The 26798-nt window shown below is 45.8% G+C and overlaps 1 protein-coding gene across 3 annotated transcripts in view; it reads right to left on the reverse strand.

Moving 5' to 3' along the window:
• CCDC9B (coiled-coil domain containing 9B) overlaps positions 1 to 26798 on the reverse strand; it is a 33625-nt gene that overhangs the window by 4872 nt on the left and 1955 nt on the right. For 2 of the 3 annotated variants that reach the window (XM_015863270.1, XM_015863271.2), the window contains exons 3-12: positions 24656 to 24769; positions 23433 to 23537; positions 22629 to 22691; positions 22088 to 22252; positions 15658 to 15807; positions 9140 to 9214; positions 6923 to 7107; positions 5525 to 5586; positions 4966 to 5019; positions 4627 to 4723 (exon numbers count right to left, since the gene is read on the reverse strand). In XM_015863270.1, the coding sequence (XP_015718756.1) occupies positions 4627 to 4723; positions 4966 to 5019; positions 5525 to 5586; positions 6923 to 7107; positions 9140 to 9214; positions 15658 to 15807; positions 22088 to 22252; positions 22629 to 22691; positions 23433 to 23537; positions 24656 to 24769 (1070 nt within the window). The remainder of the gene's footprint in view (positions 1 to 4626; positions 4724 to 4965; positions 5020 to 5524; positions 5587 to 6922; positions 7108 to 9139; positions 9215 to 15657; positions 15808 to 22087; positions 22253 to 22628; positions 22692 to 23432; positions 23538 to 24655; positions 24770 to 26798) is intronic. The other variant, XM_015863272.2, reaches the window with a different exon arrangement.

The raw sequence follows: 26798 nt of genomic DNA on the forward strand, positions 1-26798 counted from the left end.
AGCCTGGTCCTGCTCCCCTGGCAGTGCCCACATGTTCCAGATATCTGCAATGGCAGACACAGAAGGCAGACACTGCAGGGTAAAAGCTCACTGGAATAGCTGGAGGAACCGGAGGTAAGGACACGTACAAGACTGCAAGAATGGCTGTAAGAGTCAGACTGAACCCACCTAACCCAAGCCCTTTTGCCCTCCCAGCATCACTGGCAGATGCTTGGGGTACAGTTTGATGTACTTAATCCTTCCCTAGAACCTTGCCCAGCTTCCAGAAACATGCAGCTCTGCAATTTCCTGAGCCTGCGACACTATCTGTGTGTTGAGTCATGCTCTGTTCAGTCTCTTCCAAAGGCTTGTATAAGTGCATTTTGGCCCCATACTAAATTTGCAGCAGCTACAACATCCTGTGCCAAAGAGGGCAACAGCTCAGCCAAAGGCTGCACAGAGAAATGTTTTCTTTTGCTTGTTGGAGTTTGCTTGGGTAAATGTAGATGTGAATTTGTTCATGCAGAACTACTGGGTATGGCAGGTCTTGTAATCCTTCGCCATTCAAATGTATGAGTTGAGTCACAAGTGCACAACATAGACGTATATTTGTATGCATTTCTCCCTGCCACATACTCTTAAAAGCACATGTGCAGAGGTGTATGAGATTTAATTCTCTAGACAGATTATGCTGAACTCGCTGGCCACTTCAGCAGGCAAACTTGGGCCTAAAAAACGACAATGCACACTGGGGTGACTGCATTCAGGCATTTCCAGAGGCAAATGTGCACAGTTACAGTGATCACACGTGCCCTTGTGAAACCTGTATGGGAATTGCCATCACAGGTTCTGCTGTACAATCATACTGAACTACTCCACGCTGTCTCTGCAGCTAGTGAAGCCCCTTGGGCAGCAGTGAGTTGCATTTGTAAGCACTTCAAGGCTCTCACAGGGTGTAGAGCTGGGTATGGTGTCTTCAATAAGCTAACTCTGCTCTGACTACTCAGCCACCGTGTCTCCTGCAAAGCCAGTCCAGAACAGGTCACCACCACAGGCCTAAATACAGCCAAAACAAACCAGACACCAATCCTGAAATAATCATCACTGCCTGATGTGTTCCTCCTCCCCATCATCACCACGAACATACCAGAATGTGCTGCTGATCACTGACACCCAAAAGAAATACTCAGTGCATTCCCTAGTATGCTGATGTTATTCATGATAGGTGAGCACACGGGAACTCAGCTACAGTTTTTGTCTGGAAGTCATGAATCACAGAATCATTTGAGTTGGAAGGGACCTTTAAAGGTTGTCTAGTCCAACTCCCCTGCATTGAACAGGGACACCTACAGCTTGATCAGGCTGTTCAGAGCCCTGACCTTGAATGTCTCCAGGGACAGGGCATCCATAAAATGCTCCAAATGGATCTTACCACTGCTGTTGGGTTGCTTGGACTTGAATGGGAGGAAAGTCTGTGAGCGATAAAGGGCTGATCCAAACGAAGGTAAGGAATATTCAGCACCTCAAGGGCACCTTGAGCCTTTCTGGAATGAGAGGAAAGGCTTGAGGAATGGCTTTTCCCAAAAAAAAGTAGGAGAGCAAAGGATGCTCTTCCAGCTTCAAAGATACGATTACATGGACAGACAGGACATCTTCTAGATCAACAGAGACGCAGAGGCAGCAGTGGAGAGGAGGTAAGAAAAAGGAAGTCCAGGAGGTGAGATGGGTGGGCAGAAGGAAAGCTATTCTGAAGTTATTCAGGCAGGATGGCACAATTAGTGCTGAAGGAGGCGGCCATGCTGCAGTAGACAAATGTTTGGCTTCCTCATTTTTCCAAGGTCCACAGATGAACACAAGGACTTTAGGGTATGACTCCATGTTCCTACTCATCTCAGCAGTGCTTAAGATACTTCTCTGTAGTTATAAATGAACCATGGTTTTCCATCCTGGTAGCTGATATATATGGAGTACTGAAACAGCAAACAAGAATGAAAAAAGTCAATCAAGAGATTTTCTAGCTCAGTTTGTAATGGACAATGTTCATGGAGGAGTACGATGAATTATTTCACTGGTAAATAAAGCAAGAAAAAAAAAAGTAACGTCTCTCTGAAGACAACAGTACAATAAATTTTATAATTTCATCAGCAAGATAAGTTAGGCATCTGAACAGGACTCCAGCACCAGCTGTTCTGGGGACTTAAAGTTTTTAATGGGTATGAATATCATTTTGACTAAACCCAGTGACCCTACAGTGGCTAGATACATTAAAATGCCTCCAAGCCTCTGCACTGGGGGCACAGATATACTGAAAACCCACACTTGCCCAATTTGTTGTGAAAACAAATGAACAGGCTGTGCAAGTCCATGGCTCAAGAGGCCTTTAGTCAGCTGGGTGCACTGCATAAACCTGCTAAAGGCAGTGATCTGAGGAAAGCAAAGGGATAACACTGTCCTACTACATAATCAAAACACCTACTAAGTAATTAAAAGTGCTGATGCCCATGTAGAACACTACAGTTTAAATGATGTTATCTGTCCTAGCTGTTGGCAGAGGGCAGGCTGCCTTTGATGACCTACACAAGTGCAGGAGCAGAAGAGGCAAGCAGGGACCACTGTGGGAAGAAAGTCCCATAGCTGCCAATGAGTGGCAGCTCAATGAGATGTTATCAAACAGCACTCCAAGCTGGCCACGCAGGGGCTCAGCAGCAGTCTGTATAAAAGCTTAAATCCCAACCCAACATTATTTCTTTGAATTCCTGACATAAGACAGCTAGCCAAGGCATTCCTTCTGAGCATGGTGCTCAGAATGCAACACAGAAGGAGAAAGAAACATCTCAAGAGCTGGTTATGATTTCTGGTAACCAGTCAGCATCCTCTGACACAGGCATACTTTGGGGTGTAAGTCAACCTTTGCTGAAGAGGAGGAGATGAAAACAGTGGTCTGACCTTCCCCAGAGTCTGACTGAGATCAAGATAGAACCAGAGGCAGGACCTGAGTGTAGCCCTCTGACCTGCAGATCATTATGAGATCCATCTATCTGCTTTGCCTATAAAAGAGAAGTAAGAAACTCTTCATCCATTTCAAAGTGCCACTGAAAATCCACACAGCTCTCTCACTGAACGTACACCCAGCACACATTTAACCAGATAAATGCACCAAACTGTGCAACTAAACATCCACAGAGCACAACACAATGACTGATATTAGTACTGAACTCTAAGATTAAACACTGGAAGCCCTATTCTTCCAACACCATCCTATTTTCTAAGGCCTTTCCTTACATTCTGCTTCTTATGAGCAACAACACGATCTTTGCAATGAGTGTAACTCACATTCCCAGAAAATACTGGCAGGGAAATCACAGTGTTCTGTGCGACTTCTTCCAGCCCTTGGGAACATTGAGTGTGTCTCCCACAATGAGACATGTTCTACTCCGCAGCTATGAGTTGTCCTATGAACCTTTGTCAATGCAGAAGGCAGAGCCTCCTGTTTTATTATGTTTGCCCACGATGTCACAGGCAGATATTGGTGGTATGGCAGCAGAAGTTGAACCAGATTACAACCAGAGAACTGTGTAGGAGCTGAATATCGTTTTCAATGTGTTTGAAATGAAGATGATGATGTAATATCGCAAAGTTTGCACCAGGTGGGTCCCACAAGTGCTCATACAGGAACGGAAAGAACACCACATGCTTTAGTTTCCATTAAAATAAATAGGAGGCATTACTTTTGGAGCTACCTGTGTACTACCCTGACAGCAGACTCCTGCATACACAGACCCTGCCTAGCACTCCTACATCCAGCAAACAGCAGATGACCTCCAGCCAGCTAATTTATTGTACAATGCTGTGCTTTATGCCTATAAAACACAAACCTGTTTATGCACCTGTTTAACTGTGTGGCCATAACTGACCTGACTGGTTGAAGAACTAACAGGAAAAGCTACTGGAATGGTCTTGTGTTCCAGATAAAGCTTGGGGTATGTAATCATCATCCTTTTGTTGCCTGCTAAAGGGCACAGCAGCGCTATGAAGACAATCTCTATTATTAAACCATTAGGTAGCGTGGCTCAGGGAGCCTGAAGACTGTGCTGGATTTAATTACAGAGATCAGCAGGGGAAGGGACACAAGGGAGTATGTGGGTGAACCTGAAAAATGCACTTACTTTTGCAGGTGTTCTGAAATTGCTTCAGTGAAAATCACTACACTGCTGTGTGCTGCCCACAACTGGCAGGAACAGGTCACTTCTCTAGCACTTTATCAACCCTAATTACTATTGGTTCAGCTGGAAACTATCTTTGGAGGCAGCTCCCCCACATCAGAGATGCCTGGAAGTCAGATAATGTGTTCAAAAGCCTCCCATGGCACGTGCCAGTGCCCAAATCTGGTTCCAGAGTATCCCTAGCCTCTGCTGGCGGCCCTAAGAGCATTGATGCAGCAGGTCAGGACTGCGAAGATGCACCCCACAGCTGCCACAACCCCCCATGAAGTGAAGTCCTGCCAGTCATGGTCCATGCTAATGCAGATCCATCTGAGCAGCTGCCACTGCACAGTATCTCTGTCCGCCCTCAGCATCAGGCAATGAATCAGACCTGGAAATGGACATCACAAGCACTGGATTGTGGCATTGCTGCCAGTCTCTTTACCTTCTGGCTCTGCCCGTCAGTCTGTCCTTTCCTTTGGCTCGGCTGCTCGTTGCTTTGGGACCAGGATCGCTCACATTCACGCTGTGCTGTCCTGCACCTAGGAGACAGGTTGTAAAGGCCATGCAAAAGCAGACAGAACTGCCAGAACTGGTGGGGTCAACATCCTTGTATCACTGGAAAATACCCTTGGATGGGGAAGCCTCTGAAGTTGCACGCATACTATACATACATTTAACAAGCTATGAATACAAAATGAGAATTTAGAACTCTCCCCATGGGGCACGTCAAAGGTGCTGACATTTAGGAGGGTGACACAACTGAGTCATGTGGTTTACTCACCTCTCCCATTGGAAGGAAAGGACCTGTGCTGGAATTTCCTTGCATTTCTTCCCCCTAAAAGGACAAAGAAAAGCATGCACAAAGTGAGTGACAGCCCGTATCGGACAGGTAGCAGAGAGCTTGGCATTCAAATAGGGTACTGCAAGGGAAAGCTTTGCTGTGCCAGTCCATCTCCTGAGAAACAGGAATTGTGATGGACTTATGCTAGTAAAGAAGCCAGCATGTGCCACAGGGATCAGAGATGAAGTGCTCTGGAATAGGATTGCCTCTCAAACCACTGTTTGGGAAAGGAGGCAGTGGTGGGCCTCTGCGTTGTGTTGTACAAGGTTACAGAAACCATGCCACTGCTCTCCCTGGGAAGGTAAGAAGCACTAGCAACCAGATGCTCAAATCCCATCCCCTGAGCACTCTGTAAAGCAGAGAGGGCTGAGACCCCAACACTGCACTCAGAGGCATTTGCCGAGGAAAGCAGAGTGACAGCCATGACAGCTGTGGCACTGGGATTCGCACGATCAGCATTCATTAGCATCAGGACAGAATCTAGGTGTCCCTTGCCAACCTTTCTTATTGCTGGGATTATCCAAGGCTGGCTCCCCATCCTTAACAAAGTCCTCTTCAAACCTGCAGGTTAAAAACAGGCATTGTCAGACCTGACCATTCTCTTCCACTGTGCAAAAGTGTGGGCAGGAGACCTCAAGACGACACAGGCTCCAGCCCTTCTTCACCTGCCCACTGGCAAATATGTGCAGGTTTGTCAGCAGAAGCTGAGACTGCATGCATTAACCAGGAGAGATGAGGCTGTGAGGCAATTCTACCCCAAAGGAGAACCTCTAAAATCTTTACGTCTGTACCTATATGTTTTTAATTCTATGAATATCCATGTAATCTATGAGATGCCTGTAGTGTAACCGTACAAAGCCCAAACACAATTCTATGATTCTATGATTCCCAAGCTCCTAACCACAATTTGAAGTAGCTTCAGGACTTGTCATCTCAGGTCAGACCTGTGGACTAGATTTGTTTGGTTGGTTTCTAATCCTGCTTGTCAAGTATTATGGCTTTTTTTCTTAAAAATGGATATTTGGGAGAATATGAGGACTCAGAGCTGTCTTACCAGCAATACTCAGCACCTGCTGAAGTCAACCTCTGATTATTGGAATCTCAATAAAAATCTACATATTCGAGTCCTATTCTCCAACCAAAAGATTGTCCCATCCTTCTGCCCTGAGTCATTTAGCAGTGAGCCCATGGAATGTGCCCTGACTCCAAACCCTATCCTGCTGCAGGTGCTAAGGCATCCTCCAAAGCTTTCTAGCCAGTGCAGCTCAGCTGGAAAAGCACAGTTAAATGAACCGTGTTTAAAGTGGGGAGATGTCAGAGCGCACTGAGAGCTCTCCCACACTACCCAGCATTTCTCCTGTACCATGCAGGTGGTCTCTGAAGTAATCACTCCTCCCTGGGGAGGATATAAGCCTGTTTTCTCATCTTGTGATTGAAAAGGAGAAACAAGGGCTTTGAGAAAACCCTTGGACTAGCAACACAAGTTTGTCTGTTCTTGTTTCAAGAAGAGCACCTGCACCTCCTCCCTGCCACTGGACCTGTCCTAGTGGGGATAGAGAGGACTCTCCAGGCATAGACTTAAGCATGGATTCATGCTTCCCTTCCTCCCTCAGCCCTTGTCCTTGTAGGAACAACGGCAAGCAATCTTAGCACAAAGTATTTCCTATCAGGGTAGAAGACAGAAAGAAGAGAATTGCTCTGGTATCTGGTCCACCTGACAGAAATGAGCAGAAGAACCACAGAACGGCTTAGGTTGGAGGCAGAGATGAAAATTGAGTCAGGGAGAGGCAGATGGCAGCATGGGATTCCGTAAGCAATGAACATCTGTACAAGATCTCATCACTGGCTTTACTCAGCCTGCTGCAGACAAACCACCCCGGGACACTGGAGGACCTACATGTGCTCTGACTTCTCCACATCCCAAGCCCGCCTCCACTCGCCCTTTGCATTCTTGTGCCGTGCCAGTCGCTCCAGGTCAATCTGATCTCGCTCTCTCTTCCAGCGGATGTACTCTGAGCGTTCCCGTCCACTCAAGGGGAAACTGAGGTCTCCGAGGCACTTCTGGACTGACTTCCCACCCTCCTAGGGAGGCAAAAGAGCTTCTTGTTAATAAACTGCCTGAAACATCTGTATTTGATTGTTACCACCAGAGATCACAGAATCAGAGAATCATTAAGGCTGGAAAAGATCATGGAGTTCAACCACCATGACCACTAAACCATGTCCCTAAGTGCCACAATTACCCTATGTCTATATATGTGTCTATATATCTACCCTATACATCTATGCCAATGCATCGCCACTCATTCTGGGAAGAAATTCTTCCTAATATTCAACCTGAATCCCCCATGGCACAACTGCAGGCCATTACCTCTCGCCTTAATGCTCACTAATATTTGAAAACCATTTGGAGCAAGGTGCCACTTCTGTAAAGCAACGTGCACACAGAAGGACTCCACTTTAACCATAGCCTGAATATGCTGGTCCCATGGTTGGTAATATCTAATTGACTTTATAGAGAAAAGAACTGAGACAAAAAAGAAAAAAAAAAGAAGTTATGCAGCTTGTTCAGATCCACTTTGTAAATCCATGGTCAGATTAGAGCTAGCAACTATTCCATCCCAGAGATATTCAACAGCAAGATGATTGTTTGTGTCAATGCATTTCTGAATAGCTGTTCCACTTTGTCCAGATTAACATGGACAACATTATATTCCTAAGGAAAAAGATCGTTCAGAGCTGATGGAGCTCTGTGAAACTCCAGCAAAATGTGCAAAGAGGGAGAATTGGGTAATCCAGCCATCAAGTTAATGGATGGGGTAGAAATAGGAGCCAACCGGTGTTGTTAAGCAACGCTGTGTAGCAAATAGCTTAGTGCTGAGTCCTGGGGTGTTAATTACCAGTGGGTAATTCATTACTTCATACATGTGCCCTTCTCCACATGGGAATTAACTCCTCAGTGTTGTACTGCTGATAAAAGCAGAGCAGAGGGGAAGAATGGCTGAAAGCCCTGTTGCCAAGGAGATGTACCTGCGTGGGTTGGAGTTGAGGTGGCAGTAATTGTTCCTCTGTTCCTTAGCTGGTGGGAGTTGGGGGACCTGAGGCTGCCTCTCTGAGAATGGAAAGATGAGGTCTACAGAAAGGCAGAGCAAAGCAAAGGCAACCACCAATCCCTTGGTTTGGATGTAAGGCTAAGAGATGCTCTGGAGCTCCAGAGCCAGAAAAGCACAGTGGGTCCTGCCACAGCAAATGCATCCACAGATGAAAGGCATGCAAGAGCTGAACAGCACACAGCTGGAGAGAGCAGGGTTCAGACTCCCAAGTCAGGGGATAAAGGATGTGCCCTGAATCATCACCTTGACTGTTAGCAAAGAAGAAGCCAAAAACTGAGGCTGATACCCATCCTCTCCCACGGGTGGATGCAGTGGGATCTGTGGGTCCTGCCAAGAAGTGGGAGATGGTATCTGAGCAGGGGTTTGCCTTGTCTGGGGCACAGCTGTGCTTAGCTGGACTGTAAAGCTACTGTGCTACCTTGTTCTGCTATAGGGGGCTCAGCTGGGATTAACAGTTAAGAGCCCATCTGTGTTCTCTTAATGAATCCTGTTGAGGTGGGTCTATTCAATTTATGCTCCATTAATTAAGAACATCTGCAGGCTCATGGGAGTCAGCATGTCCTCCAGGTTTGCATTAAACAGTCAGTAGGAAGGCCTGTGCTTTAATTTACCTCCATCCTGCTCAGCTTCTGTTCAAGTGAGGTTCTGCAGCTAATGAGGTCTGAGACTTCCAAGCCACAGGGAGAGGAAATGATTAGGACTGTGCTTTTGCACTTGGGTAAGTGTGCTTCCCTATATTCCCACTTCTGTGCTAGGGATATAAGTAGCCATGACAAGATGTGATGAGCAAGTTCCTGCTGCTCTGAGGCTGGCTCCTTAGCTTCAGGTGTGTTAGCTGTTCAGCAAAGCTTTAGAGGAGGAGAGGAATAAGCAATGCGGACCACATCAGACTATAGTGCTATTTGTTTTAGCACTTAGGTAATTTACTGACAGGGAGGCACATTTTGCTGGTTCCCATCTCCAAGACAAGTGTCGCTTAAAGGACATTGGGTAGCACTCACCTTACGGCCATGCTCACTTTCAGGGCCTCTGTCACTGTCTGATCTCCTCTTCTCCACTGTTCTCCTCTCCTCTATCTGCAAGGGCACAGACACAGGAATTACTTCAGGATAAAGCAAGGACTCCTGGCTGGGGTTGTGTTTGCAATCCCTCTGCTCATTGTGACATGTAAGATCTGCCCTAGAAAGATTAGGAAAAAGAGGTTGGTTCCTGGAATCCTGACTCAAGCTAAAATGAAGAAGGGAAAAAGTTGGAAAGTAAGGAATGTAAGAAGAAGGGATGAATTCCTACAGGATGCTGAGGCATCCACAGATTCCCTTCCCTGTTGAACTCTGTGGAGCTGGGCTACGTGTGAGGCTGAGATTCTCGTGCTGCTGTTTTGCACAGCCAGGCAAAACTGAAAAACAAAGAGGGAAGTCACAGTGCAAACTGCCAGATCAGCCATTCGAGAAAGCATCAGTGCTGTGAGGGCCAACCCAGGCTGGAAACAGAATTATAATCCAATTATTTAGCACCCCTAGCTTTAGCGTGGCACGACAGGGCTGAATGCTGGAAACTTGGATCTCCACATCTCTATGCAGTGCCCCAAAGCAACTAATTCTGCTATTCACATGTATGCTGTGGTATCATGTAGGGAAGGAGCTGGAGTCCAGATAAACTGTCAGCAGCAGCAGGCAGTCTTTTCTGGGGGGTTGTGCAGGTGGGAAACGTGATCTTATAGCCAGTGCTATAAATTGAGACATTGCATTTATAGAGAGATTAAAACAGAAGAAACCGGGAAACTTAGCTTATTTGAGGAAGCTGGCTGGGGAGCAAGGTGTAGATGGATGTTTAGCCTGTGAAGCAGTAGTAAGAAACATGAGCTGTTTTAGAAAGCTGGAGCTCCTCTGTCCCTGGGGGAAATGGGAGGACGGGGAGAAGAGATGGAAGAGAAGGAGCACTGATTGCCTTGGAAATGCCAAAGACAGCTCATTGAGAAACTGAAGCAGGGAACTGCATGGGTGTGATTATTGTTTCATCTGTGTCTGCATATTTCTCATGCAAGCTCACACAGAAAGTGATTTGGTTTGGAGCTTTTACAATGCCTGATTGTGTCCCCAAAGATGGGAAGTGAAAAGCCAGAGCATCCGCACAGCCAGAGCACTGAGCCAGGGCTTGTGCAGGCTGTGCTGGGAACAGTGTGCTTCTGCTTGTCTGCAGCCCAGCACAGTTTGACTTCAGCTCTGGCTCTGCCAAAGAGAAATGAAGAGTGAGCCTGCGCCCAGGAAACGTGCTGGAAAATGGGCAGAGGGACAGCACTGCAGCTTGTGAGAAGCAGGAAGACGCAGCTGCTGCGCGGCTGGCCAAGCTGGAGGCTGTCCCGTTTTGGGCACCACAAATTGTTCTGTTCCAGGGACAGTGTGCAACTCTCCATCCTTTTATACCTCCCTCTGCTCAAAGCCGGGCTGCCTTGTTCCTTAGCTGGTTTCTATTTTTGCTTCTCAAAGGACTCTGTGGAAAACAGAACCAAAAAAATCTGGTTCTTTTCTACCAGAAAAGCAGGTCTGAACTGTGCAGGTCAGAAAACACACTTAGCTTGGCTTTTGCACTGGCTCAGGAGCAGATTTTTGCATTTTCTCCACTCTGCCCCAAAGCCACTGTTAGCCTGTTATGACACACCCAGGCCACAGGGAAACAAAACATGTTTTTCTCCTCCTTCCTCTTCTCCACCCCCAAAATGATGAAATATGACAATGACATTATTGACTCCTCGTTTAACTGTTCCTGCCCAGCTAGGGAGGAGACGTGAGGAGAAAATAAAAGCCCAAAGCAGAGAAGATTACATTTATTTCTCCTAAGGATTCCTAAATCCCTCAGCCCCAGGTTGGTGAGGGAGGCTTGCAGCTCAGGTCCCTCACTGGGCAGGATTTGCAAACCTACCTCTTTTTTTCCCCATCTCTTGTGAAAGATCTGCCTACTAACTGTGAGGTCTGTAGGGAGTTGAAGGCTTTCCAGCCACCCTCCCTACCTGTCTCTGCCTCTAATCTGCAGTGTAAAAGTGTTTTCTCCTGCTGCAGGTTTGGTGAGCAAGCACAGAGTCAGGCTCACCTGCTTGAGTCCCGAAAACAGCTTTTGTGCTTCTTGATTACAGTCATTTTTGATACGTCATCATGGAAAACTAAAAGGACAATTTAAAAGACCTTAAACTGTTACGGCTGTCTATTTACAAGATGATTTTCAACCTGCTAATTAACCATTGTGTTCCACTGGTCCTGTGCTGCTGGCTTACAGCCCTAATGATCCTGAAACACTGCCAGAGCATGGGAAAACTAGGGCTAAACATCAGGCATTATCCCTGGTCCTGTGTGCAGAAAGAGCCCCAGTGATGGCAGATTTAGGGGTATGCAGGCAGAGGTGGGAAGAGAAGTCTCAGTTGTGTGATCTCTAAGCCAGCAGCAGAACTGGAGGCTGTGATGCTGTATCAGTAGAGCAATGTGCTCAGATTGGCTTGTCCTGCAAAGAGACAGGATGATTTGGTCCCCCCTGACATGTGATAACAGAACTATCCTATGATAGCCATCCCATGATAGCTGAACAATTTGGGGGTGGAAGTGAAGTTTATTTTGTGGATTAACAACTAATAAAAGGGTAGAAAACGGAAAGTGGCAAGAAAATGTAATTTCCTGTAGCTGAAGATTAGCAGGGGTGTGCCACTGGAACATGTGCTGCTCAACATGCTCATAAATGGTCTGGAAAAGTAACCGAATAGAGAGATGACAGTTTGCTGGTAGTACTAAATCATCCAGGGCAAGGAATGTAATCTGCTAGGAAAGAGCTGAAAAAGATCTCTTGATATTGAATGCCTGCATCATAAAATTACAGATGAAATTAAGTATCACTAATGCAAAGGAACTCACGTGGAGAAAAACGCTCCTTCTTTAATACATATGCACACAGCGGTGAAGTGTGAGCTATGATTACCACTCAAGAATAAAATGTTGGTGTTATTGTGAGTAGCTCTCTGAAAATGTTAGCTCAATTATTCGGGGGGGGGGGGTGTAAGAAAAAGAAAAGAAAGCAAAGAAAAAGCAAAATTGTTTGGACAAGAATAGAGAACAAGCCAGAAACATCGCTGTATTACTGAGTACATTCACAATGAGCCTACAGCTTGAATACCACATACAGTTCTGGTCCTCTTATGTTAAAAGGATACAGTAAAAGCTAAAAAGGTGCAAAGGAGGCACAACAGGGGTGATCCAAAATACTGGACTACTTCCTCAGCAGACATGTCTAAGCAGGGCTGGACTCCTAAGCCTGCAGAAGACATGGCAGAAGGGAGATGTGAAACAGGTCAGTGAAATCGTATGTAGTCTGAAAAAGAGAACAGGGGAAGAAAGACACATCAAAGAGGAAGATGCTGCTCCTGGCAGAGAACTTGGGGGCTGGTGAGTGAAGGAGGTGAGGAACAACTGCAGACATCCCTGGTTTGCTCATTCTGAGCCCCTGTGCTGCTGCAGCAAACACTTAGAGCATATAGTGCTTCATGAGCTCCTCTGCAGTGCTGGAGTGGCTTTGGGTTGCAGAGGAACCAGCTCTCTTTATCAGCTTTCCTGTAATGATGCTGTGCTCAGCAGCTCTGTGTTGCTCACATGCCTATTGCCATCAAAGCTCGGGAGGCAAAGGAACACTAAAGCCCCCTTTATGCAGGGGGAAACTGGAGGTTTGTGGATGCCATGATCAGCACCGGTGGGATTTGCCCTCCATTTCCAAAGTGGGTTGCTGTATTCAACATCCATGTGACGCACAGCGAGCTCTGCAGGCTAACATTACTTAATAAAGGTTTAATCCATTTGGGTATTACTAATTCTGATCTGCCCTCTGCGTTGCAGTCTTCCGGTGCCTTGTGGAGAAACTCATTGCTCTGAGGCACAGTACATGAAATCAGTCTCGCCTGGGATCATTTATTTCAAGCACTATTTTCAAGCATTATTTCAAGCTGGTATGATGTGTGAGATGCCAATGTAACCTGTCACTTTGGGGCCCATCTGCTTTCGTCACTGATCTCAGGAAAACATTGACAAAGTGCAAATGGATGGAAGTAGCTTGTAGAGATGATTGGGAAACCCAAACACTTAGCTCTCATTTAGCCACTTCCTTTGAGTTGAAAGGTGCCTGTGCACTGAGAGCTCTTTTATGCCCCAAAGTCACACATTTAAAATACTAATAAAAGGTATCTTTGTTAGCTACAGAAGATAGCTAACTGCCTGCTGTCCCAGTGCATGATTCCTGAAAGCACACTGTCTTCCAGGGAGCTGCAAGCTCCCCTTCTGTTCTCTGTGAGCTCCTGAGAGGCTGGGGGAGGTATGATGCCAAGCTCAGGAATTGAAAGCAGGGCACAATTTTCTTGTGTGCCAGAAGGAAGCGTGATGCTATTGCTAAATGAATCTTGCCAATGACGTTGGTCCAAGACTGCTGTTGAGCCAGAATATCTGTCCTGCCAGAAGACCAGGTGACCAAGGAAAACTGATCTTTCCTTTTACTCTTAGTAACAATGAGGGCATGCGCTGCTCCTTGGTACTCTTGATTGATAGTTAGATTTATATCAAGCCCCCGTGGCTTCCCTGTGCTCCTGACAGAGATCCTTTCCTTGACCATCCAAAGCACAGAGGCACTGAATGTCTCTATACAATGCCTTTCCCTGCAGACATCAGCAGCTGGTAACCTCTCTCACAGCCCACTGTTACTAGAAGCATGCTGGGGCTTTGGTCCTACCTTCTGCCAGCTGAGTGACTGGCTTTGGATTAAGGAAGAAGAAAAGGAAACACTTCAAATGAACTTTGGTGTCTGAGGAGCAGCAGCATGGAGTTGTTTGCATTCCTAGGGATTATTAGGATTACATTCTAGCCCAAGCTGTGTGAAGGAGACCACTGTGGCTACATACAATTGAGGAAAGGCAGGACAACAGTTACACGAGCTCGTTGTACTGCTACATGGAGGTAATTGCATTCATTGAGAATGAATTTAAATGAATGAGCTAGATGAATGGCAGCACAGTGGGACCTGAAGTTATCAAGAGTAAAACACAATCTCTGCTCAATCATCAAAATCAGATCTACCAGTCATTAGGGACATCACACCCTCCTTGCCCATCTAAGTCTCAAAGCCTCAGATTCATGTAAAGAGTTGTTGGCAGACATGGCTTTAAGCTAGCACAATTGTAGGCCTACTCTCACACACTCTGAATCTAACCACTTCGTGATTAACATAAGCAAGGCATCACCAAAACCACAGATTACAGAATATGCAGACGTTCAGCCTCAAATTTCGCGTTCCATAGTAAATGAGTTAATACCTTTTCCAGGGCTGTCCTTTAAAATCACTTTTTAAACAGAGTTCAGGGTCTGAAATAAAAACGTAGGCACTACTATTTTCTTCTAGCATGATCCCAGACCTGATGACCTCAGAGATAAAAACTTAAACAAGCCCAGCAAGAGCCAAAGTGGAGAGATTTGCCATGAGTGACACAGAATTACATCTGACAGCCTGAAGGATAGCTACAGCACAGGAACAGTCAGGTCAGCCTCAGCCCATCATCATATTTAGATCCCTGATGCCCTGACTGAACCAAGTGACAGCAGCAATGTGAACCTGTGGTGAATCACTAAGCACCAGTGGCCAACATGAGATTGATGGCACTCAAAGAGCTGCTTGGTAGTCATGAGAAAGGAGCTCATGAACTTTCAGAGTTTCAAAGGAAACTCTGGGGAGGAGGAGAAGCTGAAGATTAACATGGGCAGCTAACAGATGGGTGGCTGCTGTCCCAGAGATGGCACTGCATAGGTCTCCCAGTGTTCCTGGGTGTGTTTGGCAGCTACTTTAAGTGTTGTTTTCCTTCATAGTTCTTGCTGACCCTGTTTGCTGCAGGCATTCTTACTTATCTGAGCAAACTCTTGAATAGGAAAATGCCACATGCCTCCGTGTGTGTAAAGAGGAAGGTATTTGCAAGGAAGTATTTGAAATATGTTTCAAAGATCAACAAAGTTCAGTCTGTTCACCCAGTAGGTTATGGCAAGGCACAGCAGGACTTGGTTTTAGAAGCAGGTATTGCCCAGCTCTGTTAACTTATAAGCTGTGCTGTGCATCAAGGGGCCAGGCCTTTGACTGACAGCCTACTCTATGGCCCTAAAAAGAAGGTGGTAAGAGAGGCAGGACTCATTTGTGAGATTCATGTCATATATCCGGCAATGCTTTCATCGATTCTCCTGAAACAGCACCTGGTATTTCTTAGGGATCCTGTGTATTTAAGAGCCTGCTAGCTGTAGCTATGAATACAGAGAACGGAAAAAGGATTGTAGCCTTTCCCCTTCCACAGTGATCAAAACCAGAGACTTTTATATGGTAAGCTCCATACTACTAACATACAGTCTCGCCCAATGTCTTTTTGTTGTGCCAGCAACATTGTCCACATGTCACTTCTCATCCAGCAGACCTGCTGGATGCCACTGATAATTTGCAACCTAGTCATCCACAGTGTACCTACCTTTTCCTTGTTATCCATGGTGATGGCAATCTGCATTCTTCTCCCCCGGCGGACAGCCACCAAGTGATCTGTTTCTTCTTCACTCAGGTCTGGCATCCTGCCTGGACCAGGGAAGCACTCAGTGCGCTTCTCACTGACAATTCGTTTGCCCTGAAAAAGACAGGTTGAGTTTACCACACCACCATTAGCTCTATCCATTTCCCTTCCTGTACCCAGACTGCACAGGTCTGACAGAACAGAAACACAAGCCAGGTCTCTTGGTTTGTAAAGCTGTCACCCAACAAAATGTGAGGCTGCACTGGAGCAGAACCTACAGGATAAGATAGGAAGGAAATAGTGGTGTTCTCTCCACTCCTGTCTGCAAAGCAGCCACCACTCTGAAGTGCACCAACCCCTGATAATTTGTCACCTTTGTAATCACTGTGCATGTCTATTTCTGGAATAATTTATTCAACAGAAGAAAAGTTGAGAAAACAGATCTATAAATCCTTGAACAAGGACAGTTTACTCCTTTCAGATATTATTATTTCCAGCTGTTTGTATCAGTTCATGTCTTTAATGCATGGATTTACATCTGGTTCTTATTTTGTTAACTATCCTTGAAGCCAGTGGAGTCGTTGCCAGTGCCCTCAGCCATCACTTCCACAAAATGAGTACATCTTTTGTGCAAAAATACAGATTTTTTTCTCATTTAAAAGTATTACCTTTTGGTTCCATCATGTGTCTTTTTGTTTCTGCCTGGCACGGAAATGAAAGACTCAGTAAGTCATCTCCATCTTTATCTCTGAGTTATTTCTTTTCATCTGAGTGACTTCTCTGCTTGATCTTACCTGAGTTCACCCCTCAGAAGCATCCCTCTCTAAAGGATTTCCTTCTGATTTTCTCCCTGGACTTCTACAAATACCAGACGCTTGATTTCAATAGATCTCAAAGTCTCAAAGGTTCTCAAATTCTCCTAGTAAATTGCTGTGAAACTTGGGAACTCTTTGTTGCTATGAACTTGTTTTCAAAAACAAACAGAACACACTGACCTCAGATTCGTATGGAAGTCTTGGAAGCATCTATGAATTTGCTTTGAAATATGATTTCAAGATGTCTTGCATTAGCCTCATCTCCACTTGGCTCTGCTAGAAGTACAGATGTTAGCATGGAGGCAGCCTTAGTGTAGACAGCTTCCATAAGCAAGACCTTTTTTATTGCTCAATCAAGAGAACAGGCAATTGTTTAAACATGGAGTACAACTGTCCTAGCATCTACCATGGTTAGGCAGCCATCAGTGATCAGAGGATGTTGGTTTTTATGAGCCTGAGAGCAGCAATGAAGGAAAGACCATGGGCTCCAGGAGAGCAGATTTGGCTTGTTTGGGTAGCTTGTACACAGGATGCTGAGGACACAAGTCTTGAAGGGGAAAAGAACTCAGGAGACCTGACTGGTTTTCATACACCAAGCTGGAGAATATAATTAAGGACTTCCTGTTGTGCAAGAAAATGCAGGTGTGGTAAGAAGCAAGCAGGGAGCTCCTGCTTGAACTTAAATGTGTGAAGGGCGTATGTGGGAGGTGGGAAGGGACAGGCTCCCAAAGAAGAATGTTTTAGCAGTGCTTGGGCATGCAGGAATGGGGTCAGGAAAGCCAAAGTTCAGCTGGGATTGAAGCCAGTGAGAGATGAGTCAGCAAGAAGGACTTCTGTACGTACATCAGCAGCAAAAGAAGATGTTGGCCTGGGATGCGAAATGTGGTGAGCAACTTAGTGCTGCAGAAGGGAATAAAGTACTCTAGGCCTTCTTTGACTTAGTCTGTTGGCAAGATTTGCCAGACTTCTCTCAGATGTACTCAAAGGGCAAGGAATGGACCTGATGTTGGGAGCCTGCTTTGGCTGGGGGGTTGGACTAGATGATGTCTAGAGCTCTCTTCCAACCCCTACAGTTCTGTGATTCTGTGACACAAGCAGCCACAATGACAGTAGTCAAACCCTTGAAAACCAAGCCCAAAGCAGCTGTGAAATCTTCCAGTGCTGGAGAGGTTCAGAACTTGACTAGACTCAGCCTTAAGCAACTATTAAACTAGAGGCATGCTTTTAACAGGGGATAGGAGTAGAAGACCTCCAGATGTTCCATCCCACAACTGCCTGGGTTCTAACGCTGTGTTCCAGCTTTTAGACTGCCTCAGCTTTGAAGTAAAACCTGTTTAGGTGTGTACATGCACGTATCCACAACTTCATGTGTACAAATGCATATTATTGTGTCTGTTTTGTTCAGCCTGCAGCTTTTATACAACAACTAGATAGTACAGACCAGAATTCGGGATCAGCCAGCCACAAAGCTTGTAGTTGTTACGTCTTGGCCTTTCAGCAGCACCTGCTTCTGAATGACTGAGTCACATCATGTCCAGGGGTGGTGTATTTCTGTTGCCAGAACTATTGGCTAATTCAAACAGAGGATGCTTTAAAACTAAAAATAATGCTTCAAATCCTTTTCATATTCTGTAATTCATGTATTTTATTCCTAAATTTCAGTGAAACCGGAGACCAGAATTAGAATGGTCAGCAGAAGATTCCAGTTTGCAGTCAAAGAAACCAATGTGGCTTTTCTTTATGCTAATACAAACCAATACTAATAGTCATGGGTAAAAAAATTAACCTTCTGAATTGACTATTTTGGTCTTGTATTTCAGACCACAGAGCTGGACTGGCTAACTTGAAGCTGTAAATCTCTCTTGCCATCCCCTTTGGGTTCATGGAGCAACATCTGTAGCCACTGCAGTATTCTCTGGTCTCACTCATGTTGGCAGTTGTGCTGAGGTGACTTCAGGAACACAGAATTAACACGGTCATTTTAGGAATACACTATTCAGTACTAATGGGCAATGACTGTTTTAATCTTGTGATAAACACAGGAAAAAGAAGTTTTATTTAACTCTTCCTTTACAGACTATGTAAACAGCTATCTCTTATACAATAGCTTGCCAAGTTATGCTAACCAAATCACGTGTCTTCCAGATACACGAACAAACATTTCCCATTGCAATGAAAAGGAAGTGAAAATTAAATCTTGTTAGCTGCTCTGAAAACCTAAGCATTCCTATTGAAACACGGTCCCACAGCTAGTGAGGATGAAGTAGAAAACATCCTTGTGTGTGCTTCACAGTTCTCCTATATAAGGGAAACCAAACAGTTTCTTGTGCCTCAAGACATGGAAGAAAAGTGCTTAGCAGTTTTTTGAAGCCCCTTACATATGACTGGTCCCCAGCTTAACCACAGCAATGCCAGTGGAGTCACAAAAGGGACAAAACCAGCCATCCCTGCTATAGGAATAGGCATGTACAAGACTGTTTTCTCTCTTTTCTCTCCCCACAACTTGTCTTCTCCTTAAAACCTGTTCCTCGCTTATGTCTGTTGGGAGAAGAATTCCATAAAGAAATCTGGGCAATTGCCCAAGGCAATCTGTAAAATAATCTTCTGTGAAAGAATCTCTGTCTTTTCCTCAGCTTCTGCTTCCCCGGCATCAACCCGCAAGCCAAGGAGGCTGCCCACTGCCACTGAGGAACTCTGCAGACCAAGCAATGCACTGCTGCTTCCTCGGGAGGCAAACAGAGATGGCATTCTCCCACTATAACAGCAAAGCTTTTGGGAATCACAGGAATTACTCATTTTAGACCTTCAGAATAAGGCTGAATCCTGCATGACTAATGTATCCGGGGAAGAGCTGAGAGCTACTGGGAACCTCTGAAGGCAGCTGGATATACAACGCCTTGCAGAACAGGCACTGAACTGCTTGCTGTCCTGCCTCCCTGCCCTAGTTCTAGCATGAATTCTAGCTGCACCCAAGAGCTCTTTTAGGTGTTTAGGTGGCAATGGACCTGTTCTTTGAACAAATAACATGGTCACCAATAACTCTTCCCAGGGATACTGAGCACTGGGTGGGTATGGTTGAAAGCTGGCTTTGTCACTTGCTATATGAGAAAGTCCTTCCTGAGTATGGATACAGGCCAGGAGTATAGACAACAGCAAAGCCTCTACCCAAAATCATAACAAAAATAAACAGTGCAGAGGAGCTTGTATCCAAATACTGTAGATGAGACTGATGCTCCAAAGTGTGTTACTGGATTTGCAGGTCATTAGATACTAAAAATCACAGTAGGAAAGTTGGCATGTTGGCAAAGCCATTAAACCCTGCAGTTTTTTGAACAGATGGCAGAGCAGCCCAAGAGGCTGATACAGGAAATACCTATTTAGCAGAGCTGTGTTAGTTGGGCATAAGCAGGAGTGGGAGACCACTGGCTTTTTTAGGAAATATATTTTCCTCCTCCCCCTGCATGTTACTTTTAGCTAAAACGGGTTGCCTGAAGACACATTCTGCTTAACATGCCAACACATCTTTTGCTTGTTTACTATTTTAAGAACATCAGTGATTTCCTAGATTACTTGTACCACACTGGGGAATCCTGGCTGTCAGTGGGCTAGCTCCCAGAGCAAGGGAGATGAGGAAAGAGCCCATGCACAGCCAACGGGAACAAAGAGAGGAGTCCAAATGGAAAGCAGTGGCTGGAAAAGCCACTGGAAAGTGGAAAGCCAGTCCCTGCACCCTCTCTCCCTGTGTGAGATCTGAGACTCCAGCACTGGCTGTTTGGTTGCAGCCACACAAAGCCACTTTGCTTTCCCTGTAGCTGTTTGATGAGGATCCATAAATCAAGAAGTGCCTCTCTTAGGTCAGACGCATGCCCTAGATGGCAAAGGTAGTGTTAAAAATGTGCACCTGAGGGGCTGTCAGGAAAAAAAAGAAAATATAAGAAAGAAAGAGGTCTGTATTTTCAGAAGAAAAATCTCACTGGCCGTGCTGAAAAACACTGGTGCAGAGTTTAAGGCAGCAAAATGATACAGCTGTCAGCATTATGCACTAATATAAATCCCCACCTAGGACTTGAGTTCTGAGCTGTAGATTAGGAAAGGGCTCCGGGGGACTTAGGCTGTCTGTGAGAGCCTTTCATTCTGCAAATGTAATTACTTCAGATATAAGTCATCCCCTTCGCTCTCCCCCCAGCTACGTGGCCATGGGGAAAACTCTTAAATATTTCACTGCTAAATTCACTTGGTAATGAAGGTGGTTAGATGTCTACGTGCCCTCTATCCTAAGGAAAAAAAAGCACTTCTTTCTTTTACATCAGAAGGTGGTTTGGTTCTTATGGAATGTGATTTTGTTTGAAAGGGATGTTTGCACTACTGGTTATCTATCTGGAATGAAGGAAATGAGAGACCTCAGCCTCTTTTCTCCTGAAAATTCATCCTGAAAGGTACATTATTTCCAACATGATTCGGTTCCTTCAAGGTAACATATAATGACTTTGTAATGGCGCAGTGATTGTGGCCTATTTCTTCATGGAAATAAATGGTAGCGAGGTCAGAGAGAAACAAAAATTAAAAGGAATTCAAGGCACAGCATTGGAAAAATATTTTCAAGCTGCTTCAGATGGAGTAAATGGCTCCATGCCTTTTGTTTACAGCCAAGGTTTTCAGCACTCCTACCCTAAACCTCCCGGGCAGCAGGAAGGGTGAGGTTGCACTTCATTACCCTGGGAAATGTCTTTGGCTTGGACCTCCCTTCAAAAAAGCCCTCTCTGATTTTGTGGGCCAAGCATGTTGCTGAGCCTAAAAGAGGCTCCAGGGGAGCAACATTTGCTGCCACTGTTTCCTTTACACTGTGCTGCTGTGAAAAGGAATGGGCTGATCTCATCCACTCTGGTGTGGATGGCTGAGGATCTGCATCCCCTTCACACTGACACAGACCTCACAAATGGGGCCATGCTCATCTTGGCACTGTGTCTCCAGGTATCTCACTGGTATCTTCTTAGTGCTAATCAATAAATGGATAACATTGTTTCTTGTACTCTTCTGGAATATATTAAATGGTGAGAAGTTCCACTCATAGCAACAATCTCCCTCCAGAGACTCACTAAGAGCTTCCCTGTGCTCCCACATGGGTGCGTCTGTTCATGCAGATCATACAAATTTCCAGTGAATGTGGCATTTCTGATCCTTGTTCCTATTTATCTCAGTGGCCAAACCCAATAACTCCAGCAAGAACATGGTCACTCCTCCGGGATACTCCACCGGTGACCCCAGTGAGAAATGAGATGACTGATCTCAGAAAGGGCTGTGCACGGTGGGTGGAACCTCTGGGAGCTTTATCAAGGCCTGGGGGCTGATTCCAGTGAATCAGACATACAGAGAAAAACAAAAGGCATGGCACCTCGAGTTGAAGACTGAGGCTGCACTGAGGGATCAAGAAATGAGAGGAAAGGAGTGAGAGGGAAGCTGTTCTCTTCAGAGAGAAGACACTGGGGGACACGCTGAGCAGAAAGCTCAGATGAGGAGGAACAGAAGCCCCTTTGTAAGATAGAGACTGCAGTGTAAGAGGAATCCTCTTCCTTGCTCACCTTAGCTTTGTTGTCCATGGTAACAGCTAGCTGCATCCTCTTCCCCATTCTGAATGTGAACATATGATCTGCTTCCTCCTCCTCCTCCTCCTCTTCCTCACTGCCGATGCCAAATCCAGTGCTCACAGGGCCGGGGCTCTTTTTCTCACTCACAACCCTTTTGTCCTGGAAAATGAAGCACTTCAGTTAGCAAATCCAAGCCCCTCAGCTCACCAGTGCACTCTCCCTCCCCAAACACCCCTGCACACAAGCAGGGCAGACCAGTTATGGAATGGTAGGCCTTGCCCTGGGAAAGCTTTCTGTGCATGGCACTGTGCTGTGACATTCCTGCAGAACAAGGGGCTGATTGTCTGCTCAGCAGCAAAACCCACAATTACAGTGGGCATGGAAAATCCTTTGCACTTACAAATCTGACATTTCAGACTAAAGTGTCAGAGTTTTATCTCTTTCTGCAGCACTCTGAGTTAGATCAGAAAAGTCCAAGTCCTGATGGAGATTGCCTGGGAAGCCAAGAGGACGGCTCCTGAGGGTCAGTGCTCACCATCGAGAGGGCTTGGCTATCTTGTCCATAGTGTTCAGTCTGGGTAATTGCATCTTTCAGGTCCTGTATGAGAGAAAAATGTGTGCAACAGAGCACCTCCAGAGAAAAGCAATGGCCGGGGCATGGTAAAGTAAGCAAGGCACTAGTCTGGATCTAACAGCCCAAGAGTGCTGGTGGTGCAGAAGGAGAGTGGGCCAGCTCAGTCTGGCTTTGGGATTCCCCCAGGGGCTCACACAGGACTGGCCTAGTAATTTAGCAGGCCACATACTGCCAGAAGGGGAGGATAAGGTTTGTCTGATACAGGTTTAATGCAGTCAGAAAGGATGCCTGAGACTTGTAGCATTTGCCTCAAAGCCCCCAAGTAACTACAAGCTATTTGATTGCAAGTACAAAGCCTAATGAGATCGTGATTTCACCCAGCCTGCACATATCTTCAAATGTGTTCCTGATGGCACATACACATCATACAGGTTCTGCCTATATATTTGCATCAGTTTTCACACCTGGGACCCACCGAGGGCCAAATGTAACTAACTGTTCACTTACTCACTTATTTGCATGCGTGCTCATTCTGAATGCTTGGGTACAGGTGCCTGGGCATGGCTGGAAATGAGTGGATCAGCAAACAACACTTTGGGCACTTTGAGCTTTTACACCCTTATAGGAATGTTTAGAAGCTACGTTCCATGCCTGAAAGAGTTTTGCTCTGGAAGCTGTCTCCTTCAGCAATGCCACTTGTGAAGCTCATGGAGGCAGGACTGAAGCTTGTGGTGGCTTGTGGTGAAGAGGCATTCACTCACTTACATTGTGAGCTTTGGTGATGGTAATAGTGAGTCCATCTTGCTTGGGCTTCCTGGAGGTAACAGCCATTCCCTCCTGCTCAGCTCGTTTTTTGTCCTCTTCTATTTCCTGAAACAGACACATGCTTATTATTGGCCTGTACTCAGCTGTTCACAGTGATCTGCTCTGGCATCTCTGGCTGTGATCTGATTATTAGGCAGCTTCTTCTTGAAGCCAAGCAGCTTCAGTAGGAAGGTAACATTTAATATGAGGGTGAGAGTTCCTGTATGCTTGTCACATTCAATTCATCCTATAGTTTTCCACTAGATATAATTTTTTTTGCTATGATCAAAAGATGTCCAGGATGGTTCTTCTGGTATCAAAGGAAGTACATTTTTTAAGCAAGACCCAGCATAGAGCACCACTGAACCTTTTGGTTCTTGGTCCAAGACGCAAAACATGCTCTTTGCCACTCTCAAGACTGCCCAGCCAGCCAGCAAATATTAAGCAGCCCCCAAAGCCAAGCAGTGATTGGAAAAGCCAAGAGAATATTCCAGGCAAGCCAGGGGATCCTTCTTCCAGTAGTACCTTCAGACTGTGCTAGTCTGCACTGCTGTATGCAGACAGTCAGACAAACCTAAAGAGAGCTCCAAGTTACCATAATGTCACACTGAAGACACTGAACAGTTCCTACAAGCCGGGCTGGATATGTTGTGCGGGTCACTAGGTAGATTCTCTTGGCCAAGGCCAATCAATCCAGGACCAGAAAAACCAGCATGTTTTTCTCCCCTGTGAGCTCTACAGAAACACTGGGACTGGCCTGGGACAAGCTTCAGCCCATACCACTGCCCCATGTTGGGTGAGGACAGCAAGAGGGAAGACAAATTCTCTCAGATGTCTCAGGGATGCATTATATTATATACCCAGGAGAATAAGCATGAGGCACTGGGAAGGACAGAAGGGGAAGAAGACAGTGTGTATTAGATGAAAAGATGGGAAAGCTGTGATGCAGATGGTGGAAGGGAGTAGGGTGAGAAGAAATGCTGCAGCAGGAAGGGAAGCATCAGTGAGCCTGGTTTCTAATCTGAGGAGCTGTAGCAAAGAGCAGAGTTTGGCTGACCTTCCCCAAACACTTTCCTACAAAATAATGTTATCTAACAAAGTCATCCACTGCTGACTATCCTCATGCTGTGAGTTGTGAGGTCTCCAAAACAGAACTGAGTAAAATAAGAATCAAGCAGTCTTACCTGGTATCTTCGTATAAGAGCTTCATTCTTCTTCCGCAGAGCCAGGATTTTCTTATCGAGCTCAACATCCTTCTGTTCTTTCTTCCTTAGCACAGCATCATCCACAGTGGCATCCTGAAAACATAAAGAGCAAAGTTTTTCTTAGTCATCACACTGCCCGATCCTTCTGCTTAGATTGTGGAGGGAGGTTGAATGGTCTTTTCCCACCATTTCCCCCTTTAGCCCTCCATTTAAAAGCACATCACATCTTGCAAATTGAATTCTTCCCTACAGAGTTGACCTTTTCTACTTTAGCACTTGTTTTGTTCTCCAATGAAGTAACTGGAGTGAAAAAGCAATGCTCCACGTTGATGGCTGCCAGTAACTCCAGAGTTACCACACCACTTAATGCATGAAGTAAATGACACCTCTGCCTGCTCTCAGTTCAGGTGCTCTCAGGCACACCCAGTGCACTCCATTTACATTCAGACAGCACCTTGGTTACCACAGGGGATAAGAAATCGGGTTTTAGAACTTTAGTGACAGCAACATCAAGTGAAAAGTAATGCTGATGGATATCAGCACACTGCAGCAAGCTGATCCACATCATCTAGACTGCCTGCCACTTACATGAAGAGCAAGGTGGAAAGGCTGAGATCTCCAAGGCACTACAGGTTTATTTTTAAACAGTGTGTTTGTACTCTCCTTATCAGCACGGCATCTGCATGCTGCAGAGATTTCACATTCCCTCTCCTCTGCTCACAGAGAGCTGAGTAAGACAAAAGTTGGCTTGGGGAGGGGAGGAAAGAAAACTCTTGGTTCATGAGCAAGGCACTGCATCATCTATTTTGCTGCTGTTACAGTTCTAGCCAGCAGGCTACCCACAGCCTGTCCCATGCAGAATATCTGCTGTGGGAGCACTGCTTAGCAAATCAAGCTGCTGAGTGTGATGCATATTGCCCAAAGCACAGGGAACGTTCAGAGGAAGAAACAAATGCAACAAAGCCATCATCCATCACACTACAACTAGAGGTGGCTCTCATGGTGAAGAGGCTTGTACATGCCTGTATCCTCTGGGTATATGGCATCTTCCCCAGTAATCCTATCAGCCCCACTACTGAAATCCAGAACAGCAAAGGCTGGGAAGAGCTTTCTGTACAGGCAGGAGAGGTTTTTCCTTCATTAATCACGACATGGCAGGTGCAGCCTACTTCAGGAAAGGATACGTCAGGGTCCAGTCATGGCTGCTGGGTCACAGGATCTGGGTCTGACCCTCGCCATGCCCTGGTGCCTTCCTGCCTGTGATGTCAGCCAGTCTGCCCTGGGTCTCACCTCAAGCCAACCAGTGGACTTGCAAAGCTAATTCCTGGAAAGAGAGGGCTTCTCCTGCATTCCTACCTTTTGCCTGGTCCTAATTAGGTCACCAGAGGAACAACTGGAGCACTGGAGGTCCAGAGAAAGTGCTGTCAAACAAGGCTCTTCCTCAACTGAGAGAAAAAGTGAGAAGTGGTTTTGTCCTGTGCTGGTGCAGAAGCAGCAAACTGGGCTCCTGGCAGCCCACGGTAATGCAGAAAATAATCATAGGTAGCAGGTGGGAATTTAGCCAGAGCATCACTGCTCTTCCAAAAACATTGTGGGGCTCCTGGGAACCAGGACTGCAAATCGTCTGCTGTTGTTCATGGCCAACACTCGTTTTCAAAGGAAGGGATCCAGCTACTGAATCACCACACATCCCAGCAATGCCAGGTATTCCTTTCAAGGGCTTGACATGAGAAAGAACAGAGCTAATGCCATTTCAGCTCTGATCAAGCAAGACTTGCTGCTTGAACTTGACCATCACTGCAAAGAATAGAGCCACAGAAAGGGGAAAGGCAGGAAAACCAGTTTGCACAAGTATACCTTCAATCACACCACCACGATGGTATTTTATCAGTGATGATATCACAGCCCTCATGAAGGCTGCTCTGCCAGGACACAGGAACACATTCGTGTTCAGGTGGAACAACAGCGACATTTAAACCACACATTCACCCACACATTCATCTGCTGGACAATGGTATTTTGTCGAGGTCTGAGAGAGAATGAAACGCACTTTCCTATTGCCATCTATCATTCAGGTACGTGACAGACAAGTAGATTGTGCATGTGGGTGGATACACTTTCA

The sequence above is a fragment of the Coturnix japonica genome, chromosome 5 (genome assembly GCF_001577835.2).
Source record: "Coturnix japonica isolate 7356 chromosome 5, Coturnix japonica 2.1, whole genome shotgun sequence".
Taxonomy (NCBI): Eukaryota; Metazoa; Chordata; class Aves; order Galliformes; family Phasianidae; genus Coturnix; species Coturnix japonica.